This window comes from Nannospalax galili, unplaced genomic scaffold, assembly GCF_000622305.1.
Source record: "Nannospalax galili isolate Female #2095 unplaced genomic scaffold, S.galili_v1.0 scaffold183, whole genome shotgun sequence".
Lineage (NCBI taxonomy): Eukaryota > Metazoa > Chordata > Mammalia > Rodentia > Spalacidae > Nannospalax > Nannospalax galili.
The window spans coordinates 2,541,265-2,551,303 of record NW_008350555.1 but is presented as its reverse complement, the minus strand read 5'-3'; the positions used below and the strand labels follow the sequence as shown (position 1 = coordinate 2,551,303).

The 10,039-nt window shown below is 38.8% G+C and overlaps 1 protein-coding gene across 2 annotated transcripts in view; it reads left to right on the top strand.

The window, feature by feature from the left end:
* The window catches only part of CUNH8orf37 (chromosome unknown C8orf37 homolog), a 22,536-nt gene extending 13,124 nt beyond the window's left edge, over positions 1-9,412 (top strand). The window contains exons 5-6 of one of the 2 annotated variants that reach the window (XM_008847852.2): positions 3,672-3,767; positions 7,866-9,412. In XM_008847852.2, the coding sequence (XP_008846074.1) occupies positions 3,672-3,767; positions 7,866-8,019 (250 nt within the window). In that variant the 3' untranslated portion in view covers positions 8,020-9,412. The remainder of the gene's footprint in view (positions 1-3,671; positions 3,768-7,865) is intronic. The other variant, XM_008847853.2, reaches the window with a different exon arrangement.
* The last annotated feature ends 627 nt before the right edge of the window (positions 9,413-10,039 follow it).

Here is a 10,039-nt window from a genome sequence, read left to right as displayed (position 1 = left end):
TATATATATCTTTCAGACAGGATAGCTTCCAACATTGGACATGGTGGTGTGAGCCTTAATCCCAGCCCTCAGGAGGCAGAAGCAGGCAGATCAGTGTAAGATCAAGGCCAGCCTGGTCTACATAGTCACTTCCAGGTGGACTGGGACTAGGGAGACCCTGTCAAAAAAAAAAAAAAATAGCTTCCAGATAGCCTAGCATGGTAGCTCATGCCTATAACCCTAGCAATTGGGAGTTTGAGGCAGAAGGATTACCACAAGTTTGAGGGCAGCCTGGAATACATTATAAAACCAAGCCAGCCATGGCTACATAGCAAAATCCTGTCCAAAATAATTTAAAAGCTCCCAGGTAATATGCCCATTATTACTAAGCAAGACTCAGGTTGGCAACTTGCTTCCTTGCCATTGTGCTTGGTAGTATACCAGTGTGCTGCATGTAAAGATAGAAGAATCTTGGGTGCTTGACAGTTGTAGCTGTGGCTTTGTTTGTTTGTTGCTTTGATATAGGGTCTCATGTAGCCCAGACTGGCCTCAAATTCCCTATATAACCAAGGATAACCTCAAACTCCTGATCCTCCTGCCTCTACCCCACCCCAAGTGCTGGGATAACAGTCATGTGGCACCACACCCAGCCAGCCACTATTATTTTGAAACTGTCCAAATACCAAGACTTTCTAGAAAACCCATTGTCTTAGTTACATTGCTGTGATAAAATCACTGACCAAAACCAACTTGGGGAGGAAAGGGTTTGTTTGGCTTACAGCACAGTACATCAAGGGAAGCCAAGGCAGGAACTCAGGGCAGGAACGTGGAGCGTAGACTGTGGAGGAACACTGCTTACTGGCTTGCTCCCCTGGCCTGTGTTCAGCCTGCTTTCTTAGACAACACAGAACCACATAGCCAGGTGTTGCACAGCCCACAGTGGGCTGTGTCCTCCCACATCACTCAACAATCAAGAAAATGCCCCCACAGACATGGCCATAAGCCAATGCAATGGTGAAAATTCCGTAGTTGAGGTTCCTGCCACCCAGGTACATCAAGTTGACAAAAGAAGCTCTCCAGCATGCCCATTGTGTAGCTCTGATGGAATTTAACTAAGAACTACAGAACCTGCTTGGCTGTATGTGGAAGAACTGTATTTTGGTCGTTCTTACCATAAAAACCCATAAAAAGTCAGTTCTATTTTTCAGCTGAACAGAAGTGTAAACATCTTCTTTTGTGTATTCCCTCCAAAGGAAAAACTTAAAGTTTATCCTTCATTGGAATCATGATTTTATATTGGTTTTCTTTTGTCTGCAGATGATCCCAGCTTAACAAATGCTTGACTTACAGTATAATAGCTCAGAAGTGATACACATTCAGTATTAGTTGTATGTCATATTTTAAAATTTTTATCTTTCTATGGTCTAGCACTATGTAGTGTGATAGTCTTTATCAGTGCTGGTCATAGATGGTGAGCCTCTCAGTCACAAAGGTGAATAACCAAGACTCTGCAGTCTAGTATGTTGCTATGATATATGCTATAGGTTAGATATAGGTTACATGCAGTTTAACTTAACATGGGTTTATCAAAACATGACCTTATAATAAGGTGAGGAGCATATATATATAATTATATGCACATATATATGTAATTTTTTCCTGAAAGAAAAATATTCTTAGGCTCTGAAGGAAGTGCTAATTTATATGTTCAGACATAAGGGAGTTGACTATGTTGTTTTTATTTGTTTTTATTTATTTGATTTTTGGATAAAGCTCCAGTTTAGGGGTAAGGCTATTTTTAAGTATAGGTAGAAAGGAGGAAGAAGATTTGGAAATGTAGTGGCATTAACAGGTACAGATAGAGCCACAGCATTATTTTCAAGCCACTCAAATTATTCTCTTAAAACATTTTTTAAACTACTTGCAAGACTGGATTATTCCAGTATTATTCAGCCAGTACTAATTATGATCTAATAGAGTACATCATCGTGCTGTGATGATTTCTTAGCTGCAAGTTGGTTTTATTTTTCTCATAGGACAGTGTTGTAAGAAAACATGGTAGTGTGAATTGATTTGATAAACTACTAAATTTTAAATTAAAAACTATATTTAACATTATGGTTGAGATGTTACATATACAGAATGTCAGGAAAGTCTAAATTATAGTTCCCACAATAGCAATAATTCAGCCAAATTGTACATATGTATTAAGGCATTAAAGTTAACACTGTGCGGTCATGTAATAAACTACATATGCATAAGAAAGGAGGTTATGGTAGCTTTGGGAACCATCATTTTTATTTCCTGACTTGTACATTCAGAATCTGAATTCAGGTGTATAATAATTGTGTTGAAATTCTGTTTGTACAACACAACTTCATAATTACTGAGAATTTAAAAGAAAAGGAATTATATAAAACATTTTAAATGCTTAATTATTGTTATGATTAATAGTATTTATAGAAATATAAGGCATTTATTCTTTTAAACAAAAGATTGCCAGAATTATTGCAGTTTTGAAGGTAATATATGAATTTTGAGATAGGGTCTCATGTAGCCCAGACTGGCCTTGAACTTACTACACAGCCAATGATGATCTTGAACTCATGGTCCTCCTGCCTTTACCTCTCAAGTACTTACAAGCATATGCCACCATGCCTGGCCTATGTCTGAGTTTTGAAGGGGAAAAAAATCTAATGGGTTTGTTGTATTTTATTTCATGTGTAACAGAAATATTATTGAAAAGTAAAAGCATACTACTGAAACAGTAAAAGTGTATTGAAACAAATACTATTGAAAAGAGCAAAGGCAAAATTGGAAAATTTATAAAGAAAAACTGAGTCACAAAGGAATTTCTTGAATCCAGGTACTGTGTTCAGAGCCTGTGTTCTTTATTGCCTACGCTAGTCACACTGGGTTTTTTGGTTTCTTCACTTTGTGGTCATTTGTCTGCACTGTGTGTATAGAAACATTTGACCATGTGCAGTTCTGTCCTCTCCAGTGTAACCGGAATTTTGCTCTTTGCTGCATCTTCGCCATCAGGATTCAAGCGTGCTCTTTCCCCTCCCTTAAATAACTCAGGGTAGCTTTTAAAGAAACTACTCAAATATGTGTTCTAAATAAGACCTATTCAGACCACCCTATTCAAAATTCCAACCCATTTCCTGCTACTCCTGATTTTCATTTCCCTGCTCCATTATTTCATTCAAAACACCTTTTATCTTCTAACATACTACATAATTGAGTTCTGGTGAACACTGTTTATTTCATCTCTCTGTAGAGTCTGAGACTCTCATGAGCATATAGTAGTTTCTCAATAATTTTTTAGTGGGCGAATGAAAGTACCAATGCCAAGTAATCCAGAAGAAAGCAAACAAGTGTTGGTCCCGGCACTGAAGTGGCTTACGGGAGAGACAGTTTCGTTTCAATGTATTATCACTCATGTTTTGATTTACACATCTTCTCTATTGTATGTATAATCATGAATGTGTGTATGTACACAAGATCTTTGTAAGAGAGATGTGAAAAATTAACCTGAAAGCTTAAACATGTAGCAACCCTGTAGTACAGATAGTTATAATTGATTAATCTCAGTTATCTGGAGCATGTGCTATACCTGTGAGTAAATCACTGTAGTTTCATATCTAAACATACCAATCATCTTTTACACACACTTCTTCCTTTCTGACCAGAGCATGTGACCATCTGCGTTGTATAGCTTGTGATTTCCGGATAGTAAGCTACAATGACTGCATGTGGGACAAATCATGTGATTACCTGTTCTTCAGGTATGTTTGAACGTCGCCCTGTGAAAAATGCATCAGGCCCTTTTCATTTCTCATTTTGCTGTTCTGTCCCTTTGTCTACTTGTCCAGTCTTTTGGTTTCTCTCTCATTCATCGCATCTCGTTTCTGTTTGCCTAAATAAGGATGTATCATTTCCAGATAAGAGTACAGGAGTAGCCTCTCTGATTTTTGTGCCCACAGTCTCTCAGTTCAGACCATTCTTTCCATGCTCAGCATCAAAGCATAGCTCTGAGGATGCCATTGTCCTACCCAGGACTCTTCTGCTCAGAGAATGATGTTCAAATGCCTTAGCTGGCTTATTCAAGACCCTCCATGAGCCAACCTCTCTCCAACTCTGTCTTCCCACAATGTACATTCACCTTTGCAAGATTTTAGCTACTTCATAGTACTTGGTGGCCCTCTGACTTTGCAAGCTCCCTACTTCCCAAAATGCCTGACCCCCATTTTACCTCCCCAAACCTTGTTCCCCCAGGTGCAGTTCATCATGCATCTTCCCTGACTACTCTTAGTTTGAAAGTAAACTCACTTATGTGCCCATGTGTACACATTAACAAAATACAAACACATGGAAAAATTCTAATTTCAGAAGTTTCACAGCCCCTAGCCCAAATAAAGTCAGGTACAGTCCCAGAATCTGGTCAAGAGCCCCAACTCTTAAGTGCAGCCCACATTTTACTCTCATAATTGGAAAATGAACTTTTAACTTCAATTCCCCCTCCCTTTTTAAATTATTTTTATTTTATGTGTATGAGTATATTGTCAGCATGTATGTAAATACACCCGTGTTGTACAGTGTCCACAGAGCTCTGTCTCTAGCACTTAGGAGGTATCTTTAAAGACAGAGAGGTAAAATCACATGGCATGCCTGGGGACTCAAAAGCAGTTTGAACTATATAAAGTGTGGGCTACAAGAGCAGTTGATAGCAAGAGTTAAAGTAGTATAGAGAGATCCGAAAGGACCCAGGGGAGCAATAGTACAGCGTTTACAATGTAATTCTTTCAACAGTGGATCACCACTGAAGGCTTTTAATTGAGAAAGACCTATTTAGATTTGAGGGGGCGTTTTTTGTTATTTGTTTTTTTTTTTTTTTTTGGTTTTTTGGTTTTTTTGAGACAGGGTCTTACTATGCAGCCCTGGTTTACCTGGAACTTGCTTTGTAGATCAAGCTGAGTTTACAGGCATTGGCCACCACACCCAGCTTCAGATGAGAATTTTTAAGGGATAACTAACAACCATGTAGGAGAACCAGGGCAACAGAGAATCACAAGGCTTAATGGTGGGATATTGCAGTAATATGAGAATGAAATGATGTGAATCACGGCAGTAAAAAAGACAGATTTTTAGAGGTAGGCCTGGCTGTGGAATGTGAGAGACATCATCTAGGATGAGTCTTGTTTACACAGATGGACTGTGATCCTGTCCCTTAATGAAGTAAGAATGAGTTTTAAGGAAGAAGCTAGATATTCAATTTCAGGTGCTATTGAAACTGTCTCTGAACCTCAGAGGAAACTTTACATGAGGCCCTGAGATTGAATGTTGTTACCCACAAAGGCAACTTGGAAGAAGCGAATGAAGAGTTAGGAGTCATTTTGTCAAGACAGAGATGCTTTGAAGGGAAGGATGGACAGGTATGTGAGTAGAATGCTGATGGCAAGGGGATTTGGTTAGGAAGAAGAGAGAACGCAGTAAGAGACTGATAGGGCCAGAGTGCTGACGAGGAACTTGAAGACTTCATATATGCTGGTCTGGTTTGAGAATGAGAATGTGGCCAAGTAAAGGTAGCAGAGAGTAAATGATAACACAGAGAAGAGGGAAAGCAATGGTGGGTAGTAAGCTAACAGGTTTCAGAGTCCATTGAATGTTCCACAGTACATAGCCATCTGTTTTTAGTGGTGTTAAATGCATGTTTGTTACAGCAGTGCTGTGCAGTTGTTTTGTAAAGGAATCATAGGCTACATTTATTGACCACTCTGCCACTATAGCTAATGAAACGCTTTTATTTTTCTATTAAATCATGTCTTCTCTTTAAGGAAAATGGTGGATAACTTTTTTTAACTTTTAAAATGCATTCTTCTTAAAAAGCACTTGAAAAATAATTGAATTCCCTGGCTAGTCATTACTCCTGTTCCTAAAATCTCTTAAGTATTCTGTCAGGTATCAGGTGCTGAGTTTAGCAAAATATATTGCAGATTGAGGAAAAGATGTGTTCCCTCATTTTACTATCTTAGTTTGAGCGGGCTGTTTTTTCATTCTAAAACAAGATTCTTCCCCTCGTTTTCCGTAACCCTAGCTAAGTCACCGCTGTCAGAGGCTCACTCTCCTAAACTCAGACAATTAACCTAGAAAAATTTCTCAGGTTTTGTTAGGTTCTAACCTTCTAAATTATGCCTGAATTTTGTACATTGTACTGGTGAATGTGGTGCCCATTGACCACCAGAGGGCACTTGGGGAACTGCCTTCTCTTGTAGAGATACCATAAGCATTGGGCAGCAGCCTCTGTCTCTGTCTCTGTCTCTCTCTCTGTCTCTCTCTCTCTCTCTCTCTCTGTCTCTCTCTCTCTCTCTCTCTCTCTCTCTGTTTAGTATTTATACTATATTTTATCATTTCACTTTGGGTTTTTTCCAATTTTTTATTTTTCATTTGTCCACATTTATTTGTCACAGAATATATGCATAAACTTATTATATGAAATAATCATAAATATCATACTTGATTTTCTTTAGTAATTAAACTTACACTAGCTTCTTATTCTTTCTATAATACAATCAAATCCAATGATTATCATTTTTAATATTGGTCTTTCTTGTTGCATCAGTTTTTTTTGAGGCATCAATCTTTTTAAGGCAGGGTCTCCCTGTCACCACTGCTGGCCTGGAATTTGTTATGTAGACCATGCTGGTCTTGATCTCACAGAAATCCTCCTGCCTCTGTCTCCAGAGTGCAAAGGCATGTACCACCACTCCTGGTGGTACTTCAATCATTTTTACCATTGTTAACTTTTACTTCAGGATAGACTTTTTGTTGCTGATTATGTAATTACATAAGCAAATCATTGAAAGAAATGAAAGAAACAGTCTGAGTTCAGCATACAGAAATAACAGATTCATTTTCCTGTTAATGAAAAGTTCTGTAGTCAGTTCATAAGAGGCCTGTTGCCTTTCCCCACTGGTCTCAGGCCTTTATGGCATGGGTGGGTATGAGACAGAAGGGAGCTACCATCCTTCCTGCTCTGCCCTTACATCATCTCTGACTAGTCAAGTCAGGGATTCTTCAGCCCTTTATATTACTGTGTTAATAATCAAATCTAGAAGGTTGCCGTTTAAAAGCACTGAATGTGTGCTAGAGATGGCTCAATGGTTAAGAACACTGGCTACTCTTGTAGAAGACCTGGGTTCAATTTCCAGCACCCACACGGCAGCTAACAACTATCTGAACTCCAGTTCCAGGACATCTGATGCCCTTTTCTGTCCTCCACAGGTATTGCATGACACAAGTGCACTTCCATACATGTAGGTAGAACACGCAAACACATAAAATAAAAATAATAGGGGCTGGAGAGATGGCTCAGTGGTTAAGAGCACTAACTGCTCTTGCAGAGGACCTGGGTTCGATTCCCAGCTCCCACATGGTGGCTACGAACAGTCCTTAACTTCATTGATTGGTTCTTGGGTTTTTAAGCTAATATCCCAATATTAAAAAATAAATAAATAAAAATTTTAAAACACAAGTACTGAATGCCAGAGGATGTGGTGGCACATGCCTTTAATCCCAGCACTCTGGAGGCAAAGGCAGGCAGATCTCTGTGAGTTTGAGGCTAGTCTGGTCTACAAAGTGAGTTCTAGGCCAGCCAGGGCTACACAGTAAAACCCTGTCTCCAAAAAGGATGAATGCCAAAAAATACCATCAGAAATGACACCACTAAGTATGTCTTCTATTGCTGGCATAATGGGACCAAGATAGTCTAGTATGAGTCTGGAAAAGAACAAAGGAAACTAAAATAGAACCTTTTTTTCTTTTGCATTGTTTCTTTTTGCACTGAACAAAGAGACTATGCTTAAGTCTTCCTGTTTGTCCCACAGGAACAACATGCCAGAATTCCACAAACTAAAAACAAAGTTGACAGCGAAGAAAGGGGCCCGAGCGTATGCCTGCCAGTGTAGCTGGAGGACTGTTGAGGAACTGACTGAACTGCAGGCGCAGGCGCAGCTCCGATGGGTTTGTGGTAAACATTAAGAACGCAGAGCTTCATATTCAGATACTGTGTCTGTGAGCGCCACCTCTGCTGGCCATAGTTAGGTCATGCTATTTAGCAGTATTGTGCCCTTTGGAAAAGGCAGAGTTTCATTTAACTACACAGATTTTTGAAGACCAAATGAAGTGGGGAAGACGGATGTACTTTGGACATTTTTTTTGATATATGGGTGTTTCACTTAGTAGATTAAAAAAATATATTCTTTATTAGCATATCTCATATTAAATGGAATTTTAATTGTGGAGTTCCATACAAATTTACAGAGTTTCATTAGCAACTGCAGTACTGACTGCTAAATGCACTTAGTGAAACATTCCTCGGGTATCACTGTGGAAGAGCACAAAGCTGGCCAGGCCAGAGAAGTTGCTGTATGAGAATATTGGGTTCTTCCTGCAGTCTGATCCATTATTGCCAGAGACCAGTTTAGACATGAGGAAAATCAAATGGCTATTGGTGACCTGAAGAGTCTCCAGGAGTGTAGCTCTGCACAAAGCTCTGCCTCGTATGTCATCTGCCTCACCATCTCAACTCAGTATTCTGCGTTTTAGCATACTTCTTCATCTTTTGCTCATTTAAATAGAAAAACCTATGTAGTTTTCTATTAGCAAATATCCATTTATATATAAAAGACTTTTTTGATGCAATTAAAATTACAAAAATCCTATAAGGATGTGTAGGGCATTGTTGGAGTTTCAGGTGCACTCCAGCTATTAATTCCATCAAGTGAGTATCAGAGAATTTTTCAGGCAGCCTATAGACTTTGTAGTAGGATCAGATTGCTACATTACTTGTTAGGTAAATACATGAAGACAGAACTAAAGCTTTACTAGCCAGCAGGTCAGCTGTTCGGTTCCTGCCTGATCCCACCTAGACTAAAGGAACACTATAATAGCTGCACAGTCAAGAAATGAGTTGCCTCAGTTTCCACCGCCCCTCCTTAGAGACTGCAGGGGCTCTCCAATCTGCCAAAACTGTACCGTGAGTCTGCTCTCCATGCATCTCCATTATTTGGTTTAAATACATGACACAGGGCACTCGGATAGAGTGTAAGTTTTAGCACAGATGTGATCTGCTTGGTTTTATGCTAACTGCATCCCAGCCACATTTAATCAATATTTATTCATTAAAAGCCTTGTCCTAGGGTGGGCTTGGAAATGTAGGTCAGTGGTGGAATGTTTGCTTGGGTAGCATTTGCCAAGCTCTAGGTTCATGTCCTAGTACGGGGTGAGGGGCTTTTTCCCAACTGTGATACACTTACACACTTGTAAAACTTTAATCGCAACAAAGGAAGTCTCACAGTGGCTGATGCTCTTGTTTTGTATTAAAATATGTTCACAAATGTTATCTTCCAATAAATTTTTTTACTCAAAATTATGTATCTATGTAATTATATAAGAAATATAGGAGATTTGGGTTGACAGTAGGTATTCCAAAAACACAACAGAGCAACAGAATCCACATACGTACTCAGACCCTCATGAAGTTTGGGGTTAGTGGTGTACACCTGTAATCCCAGCACTTGAGAGGGTACAGCAAGAGGATTACGAGTTCAAGGTCAGCCTGGGCTCCATAGTAAGACCCTGTCTCAAAACAAAAAAAAAAAAAAAAAAAAAAAAAAAAGAAGACAAAGCCTTGTGGAACTTGACAAGTTGCACAGAATGGTGATTTCTTTTTATTCCAATGAGCAAATTTGCTGAGCCAGTAATCTGAAAATATTTTTAGTCTGCTTTGCCTCTAGAGGGACACACTTATCCTGTTTCATTTTTCCTCCTGTATTATTTCATTATAAATATCTGGAAACTTGGACACTTCACCCTTGTTTGGCAATCTATACCATCATAGTTACAATTCTCCAATGTCGAGATGCCCATGTAAGTTTCACTTCAGTTTATTTTATAAGCTTATAGCGGTGTATTTCTAAAATGTAGAAACAATATTATATTTACATACATATAGATGTTACCTATTGTAATTTAAGCTGAAATGTAAAAATATATAATA